The sequence below is a fragment of the Oculina patagonica genome, chromosome 6 (assembly GCF_052425735.1).
Source record: "Oculina patagonica isolate OP01 chromosome 6, crgOcupat, whole genome shotgun sequence".
Classification (NCBI taxonomy): Eukaryota; Metazoa; Cnidaria; class Anthozoa; order Scleractinia; family Oculinidae; genus Oculina; species Oculina patagonica.
The window spans coordinates 37,000,190-37,018,628 of record NC_135763.1 but is presented as its reverse complement, the minus strand read 5'-3'; the positions used below and the strand labels follow the sequence as shown (position 1 = coordinate 37,018,628).

Sequence of the window (18,439 nt, the reverse complement as noted above, 5' to 3'; positions counted from 1 at the left end):
CAGGAGGGGCAATGTAACGCTCGAGTTTGATTATTCATCATACCATAAATACGCCAAAGCCGCGCCGAGGCACTTTAGTTCGTTTTTAATACCCAAAAAAATCCCCTATTTGAATCAAGTCACCCAAAAAAATAATTGCCAAATTTTCCAACCCAAAAAAATCCCGGAATCAAAAATTTCAAACCCAAAAAAATCCTTCGATCATCCCCATCATTTACAAGCCGGCGTACCCCCCCCCCCTGGGTTAAAATGTAGTCTGTGTTTGTGACTAGCCGCACACAAAATACACCTTAAGGTTGTATCTTTCGTGTTGCACTCTACCTGTTTAATTTCCTTTGTATGTATGGCATGGCTTTTGTTTATTAATCCAATCAACATTCGTTTAATAAATCCAGGCTCATTTGAATATTGGATTAATCAATTCACGAATGGATTATTCAAGCTGCTAAGTGAACGAAACCAATTTTAAAAAAGGCTCGGTAAGTTTAACTGTTAATCAATTGGTGGTATCAAGTGCAGTAAAAAATTTTGACCTGTGACCCGTGACCTGTGAGCTGTGACCTGTAAAAGAAACCTGCCGGTAACCTTAAGGTATATGGGATATTTTTTTTATAAGCTTTTTGGGTATTTTTATATTTCAGATCTGCCTTGGTGATAGTACTCTTGTTATAGAAGTGGAAAGAGATTATACTGTGTATGGAGATGAACTTAAGTTTGGTGGAGGAAAGGTGATACATTGTAGCTACCTGCAAGCTCATTATTGTAATATTATTATAATAATTATAATTTATTGTTTGATACTCAAAACCAGATCAAGAACTTTGTATCACGTCTTTTTGACACGTTTGACACACTTAATAAAACTGTAAGATACTCACAAATTGTTGCAAATAACCTTTAGTTTTTGTGTTTTGCTGCAGCCGCAATGGCTGCAAGCAAAACACATTGAGAGCTGAAGTTTGTGCCGTAAGGTACGTAAGGTGTAAGTGCCGTAACAGAGGAGAAATCTGAACTACCGATGTCAATCAAATCCATGAACAAACAAAATCGAAACCAATGAACCGTAGCGCTGATCGCATTCGAAGTTACGGGCCAAAGTATTCGAACGCAAACCACGTTGGACACGTTGGAAAACAGAAAACCGATTTAAAAGTATATCGCATTGGGAAAGAAAACAAACTGTGGCGCGACCACTCCAGTTTTATGAGAAAATTATTCTGCAGTTTTCATCATTTACGAAAAGAGCGAAGACTTGGAACCTCGCCGAAGGTCATAAATATTTTCTCCAAAGGACCGGTTAGTGCACAGTTTGTAAACTTTCGCTTTGAAAATAAACTTACCCTCACCTTGTCTACACTGTCTACAGCATACTAGTACTGTATTAACTCTGAACTTCATATTTTAAAATAAAATGTATGAACGTGTAACTTGTCACGCAAAGACAGCTGGTGGTAGGCTGCACCGCTAATTGTAGCTGTATTCGAGCTATATAAAAGACAGCTAGAAACGAATTAATACTAGTAACATCACAATGGGAAAGAAACTTATTCAGTGGTTCACACCGTCGAAAACAAAGAAATATTAAAGGAAGTTCTCATTCACCAGATTCACTGCATCAGATGCAACATTCGTCAGTTCGTGTTTAAATGCGTGGCGACCAGTTTGTTTACTAGTTATTAAAAAATAATACGGTCTTCATTTAATAAACAGTTCATCCTTAAATTTCAGCTTTTCTACGACTGACAGGTAGGTACTATAGTATAAGCCCCGCTAAAATAGCTGGAAAGGGAAAGTTTTTTGAAAAATGAATTTTTGACTGCCACGCTGGCGCCACATGTTTATTTTGTGAAGATTAATTAAACGCCGTGAAAAATAGAATTTGATGTCCAGCGAGCCACTGCATCTTCGGCTACGCAGTCCTCAGTGAATCCTCCAACTTCACAAATTTCTAAAACTTTAAGAAAACGAACTTTCGCAGAATCAACAATTGGTCCTTATCGATCTTCCGATCTTGTTGTGAAGACACTGAAATTCGACGAGTGTTCATGCGTGAAGGGATGACTGACGAATGATAATAATTATTTGTAAACTTTCGCTTTCAAAATGAACTTTGCGTTACGTTCAACGCCGTCTTTCTGTTGTTGTACGCCGGTGCGCGTGCGATTATTTATAATTTCTGAATTTTGATCAGTAAAATTATCAGGATTGAATTAACACAAAGTGACTACAATATAGTGCAATTATTAACCTGCACACAAGTGACAGACAATAAAAGACGTTGGATTTCAATCTCGACTCACTTGTCTTTCATCAACATGTTCCCTAAGACTTTGCTCTAGCAGCAAAACACATGGACCCATTGGGGCCCTATTTTTTTAAGTGCGACAAAACTTGGTTATTTTCACCCCTAAGCGAGATGCAGAGCATCCCTGTTCATTTACTCCCTTAGCTTGATGGGTGCCAGCTAGGTTACGGTAACTGGCAAATTATTAATCTTAAAAATGTTAGGAAGAGGGAGATGGCCCATAGTGGAATATCATCCCATCCAGGGGGGAGGGAGGTAGTTATACCAGTCACCTCGTGCTACAGATCAAAACCTGATTTCATCTCAACCTCTGAACACTGAATTTTTTGAATTGTTCTTGACTACAGGTTCTGAGGGAAGGTATGGGTCAGGCAGCAAATGTTACTAACAGAGATGCTCTGGACACTGTGATCACTAATGCACTGATTGTGGATGCTGTTGCTGGTATAGTCAAGGCTGATGTAGGAATAAAGGTTTGTCCAGGACGTATCCAGCATATTTTTTAACTATCCACTGCAACTTAAGTGCTGTAAAGTATGTTTCGTCAGGATCATTCAGGTCGTCTAGTTTGGAATACTTTTTTCAAATATACATGTACATTGTTACCCAGATCATCACAACTTTCGTAGAGAACATCTGGTAAAGTCAGATTTTGCTTGCGTCAAACGTGTCGGAAATTTGACGCACGACGCGACTATGCATGCTCAGCAATTAAGTGGATGAAAAGCTCACTTGTCCCTTGTAAATAGCTAAATAAAAGAACTTCTTCCCTATACAAGGAAAGACAAGTAACACAATCTTGAGGTGGAGCTGGAGAAGAGCTTATAATAGTTATTATTTATAAGTCAGAATGCCAGTATCTGTTTGTGTTTCTTTTGTTGGTCAAACTGCATTGTGAAATTGTGGTGTGTAACAGTTTAGGAGCATTTACATTAGTTCAACAATTTTACTGTGTATGTTTTCACAATTTAGAATGGTTTAATTTCTGCTGTTGGAAAAGGTGGCAACCCAGATGTCATGGCAGGAGTCACTGAGGTTAGTTAAATATTAACCATTTCTGTGCCCAATCTTGAGTGTTAAATGGAAGTCTGGTCGCAGCGCTGTGCATTCTGGTTAATAGCTAGGCTGCAAAGCTGACAAAATCTCGATTTTGCATAGATATATTTTAAATTTTGATTATAACTGCTGCGGAACAAGCACCACATTATTTAGTATCATAGGCAAGCAATGCGTGCATAGGGCTAAAGTTAAGATAATATTAGTTGTTTCATGGTAGGGATTAATGCTGAATATAATAATTATTATGCGATCGTGGCACAGAAGTCATCTATAGATCTGGAGAAGGATTTGACTTCCAAGTAACTAATTCAGGGTTGTCAAATATAGCCGGTAGTGGGCGAAAATCAACACCTACTTCGTGTTTCTGACTGGCTTCTCTGATCTGCTGGGATATCCTCTGATTTGTTAGTAAAAGAAAGCAAAATCAGTAATTATGAATTATTTCATGGTAGGGAATGGTTTGCGGTGTCGGCACAGAAGTTATAGCAGGTGAAGGACTTATCTTGACTGCTGGTGGGTTTGATGCCCATATCCACTTCACCTGCCCACAACTTGCCGAAGAAGCCATTGCATCTGGACTGACAACGATGGTTGGAGGTGGCACAGGTACAAAAGGAGTGTTATATATATCTTGCTGTTTTCTTTTAATGGAAGCTGTCTTATGACCCAGGCCTCCCTCAGGCGGGCACTAGGAGACTAGGAGTACATACCTGACATTTTTTTACTGAGTCCTTTATCTGGACTGGAAGATTTGTTCAACTTTGTTTTCAAGGAAGATTATGTTACACAAAAATTGTTCACTTTAAATGTGTTCAGTTTTTGTTTTTTCTTCATGGAGTTGTCATATGTTGATGTTGTACTGAGATAGCAATTAAGGAGGCACAGTCGTCTTGGCTAATGGTTAGTGCACTGGACTCTGGATCCAGCGTTCTGGGTTTTAGGCCTGGCCGGGTTCATTGTTTTGTGTTCTTGGGCAAGACTCTACTCTTATAGTGCCTCTCTCCACCCAGGTGTATAAATCAGGTACGGGCAAATTATTTTACTGCTGGGAGTAACCCTTTAATGGACTAGCATTCCATCCAGGGGGGGATAGAAATGCTACCAGTCACTTCTTGCTACTGAAACCAGGATAAGCTCTTACCTGATTTAGGGCCAGTAGGCCTGTATCCAGGCTTTACCTACCTTACCCTAGTAATTCAAGGTGATAGGAATGCAACATCCCAGCTGGTAAAAATATTGAATTTTTGTTATAGGTCCTGCAACTGGTACATGTGCAACAACGTGCACCCCTGGACCAAACCATATTAAGTATGGCATTTTGTTCGTTTCAATTAACTAATATTAAATAATTGAATTCACATGATACAGTCCTAGCCTTTTCCGGTTATGCATTTTGCAGTATTCCTTGTTCTACACTGACAACAATTATAATGTGAACTAACAGACAGTACTTACTACTCTAGCCTGTTGCAAACATTTTAAATGCTGTCCTTAATTTTATTTTGATTCCAGGGCAATGATTCAAAGCACAGACAGTTTCCCCCTTAACTTTGGGTTCACAGGTGAGTTCTGTATCTTTTTGAAATTAACTAATGGCAACAGTGAAACTGTGATACACTCAGGTTATACTCTTTAAGAGTAATAACCCAGACCTTGCATGCATGTGATCTTAATTACTCTTCTTTTATTAGGAAAGGGAAACACTTCAAAGTCTAGTGGTGTTGCAGAGGAGTTGGAGGAACAGATAAAAGCGGGTGCAATTGGGTGAGACTACATGCATTTATAACCTTGGACTGATGACAATACAGGAAATGTTGTGTCTAGTGATTGTAGTAACCCTCACTGGGAACTTGATAATTATGCATTTGTAATTGAATGTGACTTAAGCCTGCGACAGCTGCCTTTCTGCACCACGACCTGCTTGTTGCATTCGAAGGGAAGAGAGAGTCTCTCCCCTCTGAACGCAACAAGTGGGTTGGAACACGGAAAGGCAGCTGTATTCACAGGCCTGCTAGAATTTGGCTGCATGTGTGTTAATTATATATAGCAGTGTCAAAAGACTGATTTCTTGAACCTTCAAGGGAAATGAAAATTGATTTGAGAAATCAGAAGTTTAAGAAATTGGGAGTAAATAAAACTATATAGTGTTTGACTTAAGGAAGCAAATCCATAAAATGGCTTTTTTAGCACACCTTAGCTAGGAAATGACCCTGTCTGTCTTGAATTTAATATGCTAAAGGTTGAAACTCCATGAGGACTGGGGAACCACTCCCGCTGCAATTGACTGTGCCCTGACTGCTGCTGAAAAACATGATGTGCAGGTCAGTACTTTGCTATTTTTAATAATTATTATTATTCTGGTCAGTGATATAGAATTCCACCAATTTAAAATCATCTAGAATTTCAACAGAATGCTAGTGAAAATAGTCAGGGAAAATTCATTTGCCAGATTCGATCTGAAATTCCAGTCTACTCTGGGTTTAAGAATACCACCGCAATTCCCATGGTATCCCAGATCAGTTTTTTACTGGAATGCATCCAGGATTTCTGTCGGTGGGTTAAACCAGAATACCTGAGAATTTAAAAACTGGTATAAGCCAGAACTCCTTTGGAATGTTGGTGGTCGATGGATCACAAACAGTCCTGGAATTCCAGACTACTTGAAGGTGGAATGAGGCCTTATGCGGCCAATGTCGCAAATAAGGACCGATGATGATGATGATAATGATGATGATGTTGATGAAGACTGTGTAATACCACGAGAATTTGTTAGTTAATTCCAAATCAGATATTTATGAAGTTCTGGAAATCCACCTGATTAAATCCAAAATACTTCCTCTTCATGTATCTGTTTATTAAGCAATTCCTGCTTATAACTAATTTATCAACGGCGGATCATTTATTTGTCAAACTTTTAAGAGAAATACAGTTGAGAAATCAGGAGTAAAATTGCAGTGTTCAACCTGTGAAGCAAATCTAACAAGCAGAAATGACTTTTGGTTAAATTTAAAAAAATGTACATATTTTTCAGATCACCATTCACACTGATACACTCAATGAATCGGCATGTGTTGAACAGTCAATAGAAGCTTTCAAGGTAAATATGTTGGGTTTGTGAAAGTATGCTTAAATTACTGTATACATGTACAATTATTATTAATAACTAAAGTTATTTCATATGGCTTAGCTTGTGTCATTGTGTTATCAGGGCCGTACAATTCACACGTATCACTCAGAAGGCGCAGGCGGTGGCCACGCCCCTGATATCATTAAGGTGTGCTCTGAAGAGAATGTGATTCCATCATCAACCAACCCCACCAGGCCGTTTACACGCAACACTATTGACGAGCACTTGGACATGCTGATGGTCTGCCATCATCTAGACAAGTATGGATTTTTTTTAGTATTATTGACACCCATTGAAAAACATTGCCCAGGAAAAGTGGAGTACCCATGATAGTTTGTTTACATAACACAATGGAAACGAGGTTGTAAAGGCTACTGTCAGTTTCAGGTTTCTTAGGATGTTTAATTCCAAAAACGGAGTTAAAAGTTATGCCCCTGTGTCCTTTAAAAGACAATGCTGGTCAATGTCAATGAAGTACCATAATCTGATTGTTTGAAACTGTGTTGAAATGTTGTTTCGTTTGTTAAGGCCACTTACTTATATCAACGGAGCATGAATTAGTAAGTGTTTATTTCTGACATGTTAATAAAGTAATTATTATTATTAATATTATTATTATTATTAATATTATGCAAAACTTCATTAGTAATATTTCACAGCAAAAGAGCGAAGCACGGTCATAACTAAAATGACAGTTTCCCTCAGCAGGGTTGGAAATTAGCGCTCGCCCACTCGCCCAGGCGAGTGTGAAAACTGTCGGGCGAGTACAAATCACGGATCACTTGCCCAGTTTGGCGAGTAGGATTTTCATATCCAGATTATAGTTTTCAAAATAAGCGTCCACTGATCCACGAAACGCGGCAAGATTGCTTTTCCTGCCTCTTTTTCTGTACAATTTCGACACTTTGCTTGCAACATACAGGAATTTGGGAAGATGTATCAAATTGAAAACTGCGTATCAACTTTTGAAGTAAGCATGCTCATGGTTAAATTGTAAAGTAAGGTCTTTTTTGGCGATTTTTCATTCAAGAATTAGATTGCAGTCTGTATCATGATCGACCACCACTGTGGCACAATGAGTATTGAACGTGGTTAAAATTGTTAGAGGAGGGGGGGCTAAATTTTCCTTTCTTTAATGGAGGAGACTGGGCGAGAGAAAATTTATCTGGGCGAGCGCAATTTGAAGGTCACTCGCCCAGATGGCGAGTGCTCCGAAATTTTAGTTTCCAACCCTGCTCTGTCAGTCTATTCTCTATACTTCAACTTGTGAAATCCCAAGCCTTTCACTGGGTGCCCTTTTAGGCGGAGCTCCCTGTATGAGTCCACTATACAGAGTATCCCAGAGTATGTCATGATCCCTAAAGCCACACACCGACATTTTAACCCTTTCTAAGTGGACACTTTTCTGTTCGTAACTTAGGTGCCGGTATCACCTTGTAAGAGTTTTAACTATAACAGACAATGAAGGCATATGAATTAGGAAAAGAAGCTAGCAATAAATTTGTTTCAGCCTGTACATGTTTCCCCATGATGTTTTGCATTAAATTGTTTTGTTTCTTAGCAATTTTAACTTTATTGTTAACTTAAGACTTTTTTTTTAATACTAGAACAAGTTCAATGCTCTGTGCTTTAAATAGCAGAACATATTCAATGATTTTTGGGATGATTTGACATTTCCAACTTTCTGACATACAGAAATCTGAAGGAGGATGTAGCATTTGCAGAATCTCGAATCAGAGCAGAAACAATTGCTGCAGAAGACATTCTTCATGACATGGGGGCCATTAGTATCATATCCTCAGATTCACAGGTAACAATCAGTACAGTCCCACTGCATTCCAGAGATATACTTTCATTAAGACCATGCTATGTGAGAACTTCATTGTTGTTATGATACTTGTCATTGCAGGCCATGGGTCGTGTTGGTGAGGTGATCTGTCGCACATGGCAAACAGCTGATAAGATGAAGAAACTCAGAGGAAGGCTTGCTGAAGAAACGGTAAATAATTATGATTGTATAATAAAATGTTTTCCTGGGTTAAACAATAGCTGGGCAAAATGTGTGAATATAATCAACAGTAACTTTCAACTTTGGGGCCAATCTTGTTCACAGAGCCCTCCTCCCTGTCACTGACCCGGGCGGGGGGGGGGGGGGAGAGTACTCAAAAATGTTTTATACAGGGAGGCAACGCCCCGTTGTTGAACCCCTTACCCTTTTATATACCATTTTAACAGAAAAGGTACCCCTTTCTGGTGGAGCCTCCCTGTAAATTAAAGGCCATTATGGGGATCGGAGTACAACCCCTCCCCCCCAATAGTGCACGTCACCAGTGGAAGCAAAGGGTAATGAGATCGATGAAATGGTTGGCACCGAGATATGTTAGTATTTGTACTTCTACTATTTTTTTGATCTGAAGCTTTTAATGCGAAGGTCCCTTATTAATACTGTTTTGTTACTGGAAAGAATGACAAACAGGACCCTTAATGACCCAATAAGATCTGATGGTCACAGCAAAGGCTAGAGGAAAGTCCTACACAAAGTTTGGTGATGTGGCCTTAACATCCTAAAGAAAGTGGTCGTTCGTACTTACATGCAACATGAAGGGTATGGCCAAGGAGCTATACCTGTGATTCACTACAACAGCAACAACAACAAATTTGATGGAATCTTTAATTCCTTTTGTTACAGGGGAGCAATGACAATATTCGTGTGCGCCGTTACATAGCCAAGTACACAATAAACCCAGCTTTAGCACATGGAATGGCACACCATATTGGATCTGTAGAGGTTGGTACCAAAATCAGTGCATTGTATGGGTAACACAGAGGTCATGTTTCAAACACTGTAATAGCCCCATTTTTTTGACTGTTTTGCTTGTTTACAAGCAAAAATAAGGAGAATAGCAGTTATGTGGGGGAATCTGGAACCGGAAGCCAACCGGAAGGAACCACATTCTTGTTAACTCTCAAGGGACTGTTTTAATTTCTCAAGGGAATACTTTCCGCTGTGGGTGATCAAAGCGTGTGACTTGTAAAGTGTCACTCTATAGTTGTGCTTCAGCACTTCCGTTCTTGTAGAAAAAACGTGACTTGTCAAATTTACAAACGTTATATAACAATCAAAAACGTGAGTAGCCCAAATCTTACGTCACATAACCAATTAAGAATGTAAGGGGTTCAGCGCTCGAAGGCAGCGAAGTTTAAAATGATTAAGAACGCAATTTGTACTGGTACAAGTCTTTAGGCGCTAATATTAATTTAACCTAAAACGATTAACGACGCAAATTTGTACTGGTACAAGTCTTTTACACACTAAAACGTTGCTAATAGTTAACCAAAGGGAACTCATTTCGTGACAATTGATTGTTTCTGCTGAGTTGCACAATTTAGAATTGCAACATCATTAAATGTGTCAAGTGATATTTACAAGTGTTTTTGTAGCCTGTTGTTAAATTACTTCCGGTGGAAGCAGTAAACGCTAAACGGTTTTGCTTCTGTTCAGAAGTTAATGCATCGCCATTAGAAAAATAAACAGCAACTGTTTTACTGGAAATGTAGTCGTTAGAAATGGCATGTGTAGCCGTAAGGTAAAGAATAACGTGAGGAGAAGCGGCTTTTGGTAATATCCAAACAAAAATTTACTTCTCAATGTGGGGTTAAGATTGCGTGACGAGACAAAAGGTAACTCTGTTGTGCGTAACCTTTATCGAGAACCCAGCATTAAGCCGAGTAGAAATCTTTCTAACTCGAAAGGAAACAACTATTTGGATTAAAGGCAAACGTCAAAGTTTACCATTTTTAATCAAGCCAAAGTATATGAGTCGCAAAGCACCCAGCCGTCGCGACTGACAAATACAGCATTTTCTCCGCGAAAATAAAAAAAAATGCTTGAACTGAAAGACGTTTGAATTCTTCCATGATATGTTCGAACAACAATGTCCAGGATAAACCTTCTACTCATACTAACTTCATGCAAAAAAAAGTCGATATCTCGAAGAGATCTTTGATTTTATTACCACCCTTGTACAATAAAGTTTGACTGACGGAATGATTGGTTGGTCAATTGATTGATTAATTGATTGATTGAATGAATGATTGGTTGGTCATTTGATTGATTAATTGATTGATTGAATGAATGATTGGTTGGTCAATTGATTGATTAATTGATTGATTGAATGAATGACTGGTTTGTTTGTTGGTTGGTTGATTGATTGGAGGAATTCTACTATAATAATGGTATACTAAGTAAATGGCACCGTCATGTCATTAGAAATAACAAAGCTAGACAAATGCAAAGACAAAGGGAATAGAAAAGTTGAAAATTGTTTATCTTTCAATCAATTCAATCTGTAGAGTGCAAGGTGCAAATGCAAGAAACACTGTATAGCTTGCAGCTTTGTTTGTTTTCTAGCTCGAGCCACTGGAGATCACTTTCTGATTAGTCCTCTCAATTTTCGTTTTCCAGGAAATGTGATTTATTTTCTATTATAATTATTCTCAGGTTGGAAAGCTGGCTGATTTAGTGCTATGGAATCCAGCACTGTTTGGCGCCAAGCCAGAGATTGTAGTGAAAGGAGGTCAAATTGCTTGGTCACAAATGGGTAAAAACTATTTGTTATAAAATAGAACTATTACTAACAATAAAATAATTATTATTTAAATAATATTTTGGTATATGTTATGCTTATTATCTGATATTTGGCCTGAACAATTCCATTTGACCTGATTAATTAATAATGGTAATAGGACTGAGTGGAGTCCAATTCGGTCTGTAATCATACGAGTGATTAACAAAATCGGACGACCGCGAAGTGGGAGTCCGATTTGTTTAATCACGAGTATGATTACAGACAGAATTGGACTCCACGAAGTCCTGTTACAGGTCACGTCACGTCACGTCCTGTTACAGGTCACAACAAAATTTGAGAAAGAAACTAACCTTCGGTTGAATAGTCTTTATGAATATTGAAAAACATAACAGTCTACTCAACAAATGCACAACAACAGCGCGCGCAAAATGACACGTACTGTCTAATTACACAGGCATGACACGTAAACTGTCCTATTACACTGTCCAATTACAAGCATGACGCGTACACTGTTCTATTAATTATCTTAACCGCTGCCTGGTTAGCTCAGTTGGTAGAGCGCCGGACTGCTGTGCGGGAGGTCGTGGGTTCGAACCCCAGACCGGACCAACACTCAGGGTCTTAAAATAACTGAGGAGAATGTGCTGCCTTTGTAATTAAATCTGCAAATGGTTAGACATTCTAGTCTTCTCGGAAAAGGACGATAAACCGTAGGTCCCGTCTCCTGTATCTTCAGTCTTATAACAGGGGACGTTAAAGAACCCACACACTATTCGAAAAGAGTAGGGCACGAAGCTCCCGGTGTTGTGGTCTGGTGTACAGCGCATTTGAACATATACACATGAAAAATGCGCTATATAAATTCATTATCATTATCATTATTAGTGCTCAAATCGGGCTGCTGATAACCAATCACGTTCGAGAATTTTGTTATAGTTTTGATTAATTATTTAATAGCTCTACAAAAAGTTTCTCTGTGCCTTCATGGGTTGTTTGATGTTTTTAAATGGAAATTCAAAACCAAGAGTAGAAAACAGTACAATCAGTTGAGACACTACAAAAACTCTTTAGATGTCTCTCAAAGGGGAAATCAATTCTGTACAGGAAGATAGATGTCAGCTTGTTTAGATTAAACAATTTCTTGTTTGTTTTCAACAGGAAATCCCAATGCCTCCATACCAACCCCCCAGCCTGTCAAGCCACGCCCCATGTTTGGCGCCTTCGGGGCTGCTGTTGGAGCTAACTCTGTTATATTTGTTAGTGAGGTAAATTTAGGATGCTCTGGCATGATATTTGATGCACTACTTTTACTGATCTGTGGATAAATTTTCTTAGGTTAAGAACTTTAAAAGAGATGGTGATTGTAAATGATAAGGAAACAACCCAGGGTGGACTCCTATATGAAAGCTGGAGGCAGGGATTTTGAAAAGAACCCCTAAAAGAGTCCAATCTGGGTGTGGCTCAAGCTTTTCTTGACCCCTAAAAGATACCAAAACGAGACCATTATGACAATAAATATTGGTGTTTTGCCAGGAACACCCTAAGCAAGACCAAAAATGTGAAATTTACAATCCTAAGCGAGACAACAAGCATCCCTGCCCTTTTCAGATTCTTGTCCCCCCCTGAGGGCTGAGGGGGGATGGGGGCAAGCTTCAGGATAATATGGATCAGAAGATTGAGCTATCTTAATAATTTAATTATACTTCATTATACTGTATTTTAGAGTATTTTGGAATGCGTATATCCACCACCAAGATTAAATCCGCCCTTTATTTCCCTTCCTTGGAGCAAAAAGATGAGTTACTGGTGGTGCATAGTTACTTTCTGGATATCAATAAAGTTTAAGTCCCGACTAATTTTACTTGAATGTTCTTTTGGTGTGTTTGTAGGAATGCAGTAAGCATAATGTTTGCCAGACATATGGTATCAGCAAGAAAACTGTTGCAGTAAAAGGGTAAGTGAAATGATTATAATTTATAAAATCATCTACAGATTGACTTGCGATCCAACACTCGGAGACGGTTCACAGATAAGTTAAAAAAATTTGACGGAACATTAGTTAAGATTACAAGATGATTTTGTCATGTATATTGTTTAAAAAGGTTGAGGTTAAGGTTTTAGACTAAGGGGGTCTGGGGGCATGTCCCTCCAGCTCTCTCCTCCGCAGAGGCTCCTCAGAGAGGTTTTTGGTGGGGAGAGTCCGCTGTACGAAAAGAGTGCAGGCGAAATAAAACGGCGAGAGCGGCCGCGGGAGCCTCTGCCAGATGTCACACCCAATATGGCCGCCATCCGGGGGAGGTAACCTTTCCATTAGTGTTCCTCACCGGGGGTGGTGTATATGTTACTACCATATGTCAGTGAAATAACTGCTAATAGCATGTCTAGAATCGGTTCTAAAGTTAATTACGCGATGCACGACAAGCAGAGTCAACAAGAACACATTTAGGTGACGGCGTGGAAATGTGGAAATGTTATATTTTGCTCAAAGATTGCAGTTTTATTAAATCTGTTTTGTTGTGTGGCGAACAACAAATTCAACAAGCAAAGGATTCGATTTGGAAACTTCTGGCAGCTGAAACTTCTACAAACGGATTAATTCTTTCCTGAAAGAGAAGAGAACAAGTAGGTTTGTTTTGAAGCATGTTAAATTCAGATACGTATAAACAGATTCTCAGGTGGGCATTCGATTGCGAAGTTTCAACATCAATTCTTTGCCGTACGAACTAATTAAACCAATCGAAGCATAACCTTAAACTCTGTTTCTAGATCTTCGTAAACAGCTGCTAAAACTTGTGTAGAAACTATGCACACACTCATCTCACTCGCATTTTTCTGTACGAAATAATGGTTGCTTTGTGGTTGTTGTGTTTATACTCGATCAAATGATCAAAGACATTAAACTGGTAGATATTTAAAGTGAACTGCAACATGTAGGAAATTAAACACGAATTACAAGAAATACAAGAAGTATATTTACCATCAACAGATATCTCCTCGAGTGGGAAGTCAAGCTACTTGAAGTTTTTCCCAACTCATGCTTGACCTCCATAGAACAACAAACTTCCCACACGACTCCTCACAAGTTTCAGGGGGGGGGGGACTTCGGATACAAAGATTTTTGCTTTTCTTCAGAAAAAATGGAGAAATAACGGTCCCTACTTGAAGTAACAAACTTTCCGCTGTTTTTTGCCAAGTTTCAAGCTGCCAAAGTCGGCAGGGCTTAGAAATTCATCAATGTACCAGAAAACGACAAGGATGTTTGAGAAAACGACAAGCTTCTGGCAGAGGTTCCCCGCGAAGTGGATCTCGATCTTTTGCGCACCTGCACTCACCTTGCCCAGCGGATTTTTACAACGCCCCATCAGGAACCTCGATGGAGGAGAGAGTCCCTCCAGAATATTATGAAATCTAGATGCCCAGAAATGCTATTTCAGCATTTTGCACGTCAATATTTCAAACTCCATGGACTGTAAAATAACACGTATTTTTAGTCATAACAACAATATTTAGTCACTTACCTTTCGGAAATAACTTAAAATAAAAGCTGAATCGTCCGGCTGATCGTTTAGACACCATTTTTTTCGACTTTTTTTGCTTGTTTACAAGCGAAAGTAGGAGAATAGCAGTTATGTTGGGCAAAATTTGGAACATTCTTGTTAACTCTCAAGGGACTTTTTTTAATTTCTCAAGGGACTGTTTTAATTTCTCAAGGGATTTCTTTCCGCTGTGGGTGATGAAAGGGTCTCTTATTAGTATTGCGTCAACACTTGCGATCTCGTGTTAAAGACGTGACCTGTCACATATTCCGCTGTGGGTGATGAAAGGGTCTCTTATTAGTATTGCGTCAACACTTGCGATCTCGTGTTAAAGACGTGACCTGTCACATATTCCGCTGTGGGTGATGAAAGGGTCTCTCATTAGTATTGCGTCAACACTTGTGATCTCGTGTTAAAGACGTGACCTGTTACATATTCCGCTGTGGGTGATGAAAGGGTCTCTCATTAGTATTGCGTCAACACTTGTGATCTCGTGTTAAAGACGTGACCTGTTACATATTCCGCTGTGGGTGATGAAAGGGTCTCTCATTAGTATTGCGTCAACACTTGTGATCTCGTGTTAAAGACGTGACCTGTTACATATTCCGCTGTGGGTGATGAAAGGGTCTCTCATTAGTATTGCGTCAACACTTGTGATCTCGTGTTAAAGACGTGACCTGTTACATATTCCGCTGTGGGTGATGAAAGGGTCTCTCATTAGTATTGCGTCAACACTTGTGATCTCGTATTAAAGACGTGACCTGTCACATATTCCGCTGTGGGTGATGAAAGGGTCTCTCATTAGTATTGCGTCAACACTTGTGATCTCATGTTAAAAACGTGACTTGTCACATGTATAAATGTTATATAACAATTATTTTTATGCGTGAGTATCTCAAATGAGATATGACACAACTAGTCGAGAATGTGAGTGGTTAGGCCCATGAAGGCAACGTTTAAGTCTTTCACAGTCTAAAGCGTTTGAATTCTTCCATGATATGTTCGAACAACAATGCCCAGGATAAACCTTCTACTCATAACCTAAAGGATTTGTTTTCGCGACAATCTATTGTGTTAGTCACGCTAAACACGAGTAAAGCGGCACTAATATTCAACCCAAAGGATTTGTTTTCGCGACAATCTATTGCGTTAGTCACGCTAAACACGAGTAAATAATTATTTATTCGCGTTCTCAATTCAATGGATTCCTTTTCGGTGTGGGCCGGGGGTGTGGGTATATATGAAGAATGTATTCAGAAAATAATGCATCGCCATTAGAAAAATAAACAGCAACTGTTTTACTGGAAATGTAGTTGTTAGAAATGGCATGTGTAGCCGTAAGGTAAAGAATAACGCGAGAAGAAGCGGCTTTTGGTAATATCCAAACGAAAATTTACTTCTCAAATATGTGGGTTTAAGATTGCGTGACGAGACAAAAGGTAACTCTGTCATGCGTAACCTTTATCGAGAACCCTGCATTAAGCCAAGTAGAAATCTTTCTAACTCGAAAGGAAACAACTATTTGGATTAAAGGCAAACGTCAAAGTTTACCTGTCCATTTTTAACCAAGCCAAAGTATATGAGTCGCAAATCACCCAGCCGTCGCGACTGACAAATACAGCATTTCCTCCGCGAAAATAAAAAAAAATGCTTGAACTGAAAGACGTTTGAATTCTTCCATGATATGTTCGAACAACAATGCCCAGTATAAACCTTCTACTCATACTAACTTCATGCAAAAAAAAGTCGATATCTCGAAGAGATCTTTGATTGAACTCTATACTTCATGAAAGGTTCTCGAATTTCACTTGTACCCATTCTCCTAACAATTTAATATTTTCCCGACACTTTTAGTGTTTTCTTGCAGGGTAATTTGACGCTCAAAGTTTGTTTTCCATCCTCCCACTATTTGCTAAAAGCTGAAAATCAACAGTTTGTGTTTTCAGTCCTCCATTATTGACTTCCAAAGGGGGGTTTCGTTCGAACCCTTCGAACCCCCCCCCCCCCCTCCTACGCGCCTGCATAAAACACTGTTTTACTAACAATGATTTAACAATCTCCATTTGCAGGTGCCGCACAGTGAAAAAGAGAGACATGGTTTTAAACAACTATTTGCCCAAGCTTACAGGTAAAATGTTATCACTGCATTAAATCCACTTAAGATAAAAGAATTAAAAGAATTTATATATTAATCAACCCTCCAAGTTAAACGATTTTAGTCACCATGGCGACTAAAATTTTGGAGTTGGTGACTAAATTAAAACCAAAGTCGCCAGCCTGGCAACTAAAATTGAGAAAAAGGATTGAAAGCATGAGCTTATTTAGTGACTAAAATTTTTCGCTGGCGACCAAACTGCAGCAGTCGGTGGCCAAATGGCCACTAAGGAAAAAATAAACTTGGAGGGTTGAATTAATCAGAGAAACAGAATGTGTTGTCGTAACTCTGTTAATGTGCTCAAAATTCATGGAATCTGTTTGGTTACCAGCTGCAGCAGCGGGCCTTTGAATTTGAGCATCATGCAGTTGCTATTGCTGGTATTAGTACTGATATGCTCATTATTATATATGAGACATTTGCCATCATTTCTACGCACAGTTATATATATATATATTGCATACATGGCCACAAATGTAGTGTGTGGATGTAGCATTTACAGTTATTTCACTTCACTTTTTGCATATTGTCTATGTTTGGCTCTTGACAGAAAAAAAAAAAACCAGACTGCATCACTGCTCATGGAATAATATTGTCAAACTACGTACATGCAATAAGTAAATAAATTTCATTATCTTTTGCAGTTGATCCCCAGACATACAAGGTGCATATTGTTGACAGTGAGAAGCCAGCCAACAGAAAACACATCACATGCAGTCCAGCAGAAACCATCCCTATGGCTCAGAGATTTTTTATTTTCTAAAAATGGGTTAACCTGCTTACTGCAGTAATCTGTTAACAATCTGTTTCTCTAGCAATATCAAGCAGACCACATTAATCAATATAGTATATAGTATATTGATGTTCAAAGTGAATCAATGTTACCTGTACAAGGGATAATAATATAGCTTTATTGTAAAGGATATAGCTTTATTGTAAAGTTACATTTTATAATTTGATTGACATAACACCATGATTTTGCTAACTTTATTCATGCTTCAATACAATATTTTATTTTCTAAAAATGGGTTAACCTGCTTACTGCAGTAATCTAGTGTTAACAATCTGTTTCTTTAGCAATATCAAGCAGAACACGTTAATCAATATAGTATATAGTATATATTGATGAAGTGAATCAATGTTACCTGTAAAGGGGGGAAAAAGTTATATTTTATAATTTGATGACATTAAACACCATGATTTTGCTGACTTTCATTCATGCTTCAATATAATATTTTTGAAAGTAAATACCAGGCTTCTGAACAAAAATAAGCAAATTTTGGTCTTTCAAGACAAATTAGTTTTAATTAGCAAATTAATATAGCATTAATAGTTTGTAACTTATAGTAGTTAGTAGACTTGCACCAAGTCACCCTCTGTTAAGAGTACCAGCAGGCATAGCAAGCCAAAATGCATCGTCAAGTGTTAAAGTGAGTCGCAAAGCAACCGCCATGGGTGTAAACTATTGTCAAAGGACTTTGTAAAAGTCTAAGTAGTTAGTTTTAAAATAAATTCATTGTTATAATTTAGCAAGCTGAGGCTCCCTGAAGCAGGAGAATGATGTGATTGGGTTAAAGCTAAAACTGTTAATAATGAAATGAAATTTTGTTGTATGTATGGTTTATTGGTGTTTCAATAAACACTGCCTGGGATGTTATGTTAGAAGAA

At 38.5% G+C, this 18,439-nt stretch overlaps 1 protein-coding gene across 1 annotated transcript in view; it reads left to right on the top strand.

Annotated features, from left to right (window-relative positions):
* The window catches only part of LOC144657578 (urease subunit alpha-like), a 27,086-nt gene extending 8,647 nt beyond the window's left edge, over positions 1-18,439 (top strand). The window contains exons 10-27 of the mRNA XM_078517927.1: positions 642-728; positions 2,653-2,778; positions 3,278-3,340; positions 3,817-3,970; positions 4,618-4,672; positions 4,877-4,926; positions 5,056-5,128; positions 5,604-5,685; positions 6,396-6,461; positions 6,573-6,751; positions 8,187-8,301; positions 8,401-8,490; positions 9,181-9,279; positions 10,993-11,092; positions 12,239-12,345; positions 12,970-13,034; positions 16,686-16,744; positions 17,416-18,439. Of these exons, the coding sequence (XP_078374053.1) occupies positions 642-728; positions 2,653-2,778; positions 3,278-3,340; positions 3,817-3,970; positions 4,618-4,672; positions 4,877-4,926; positions 5,056-5,128; positions 5,604-5,685; positions 6,396-6,461; positions 6,573-6,751; positions 8,187-8,301; positions 8,401-8,490; positions 9,181-9,279; positions 10,993-11,092; positions 12,239-12,345; positions 12,970-13,034; positions 16,686-16,744; positions 17,416-17,534 (1,689 nt within the window). The 3' untranslated portion in view covers positions 17,535-18,439. The remainder of the gene's footprint in view (positions 1-641; positions 729-2,652; positions 2,779-3,277; positions 3,341-3,816; positions 3,971-4,617; positions 4,673-4,876; positions 4,927-5,055; positions 5,129-5,603; positions 5,686-6,395; positions 6,462-6,572; positions 6,752-8,186; positions 8,302-8,400; positions 8,491-9,180; positions 9,280-10,992; positions 11,093-12,238; positions 12,346-12,969; positions 13,035-16,685; positions 16,745-17,415) is intronic.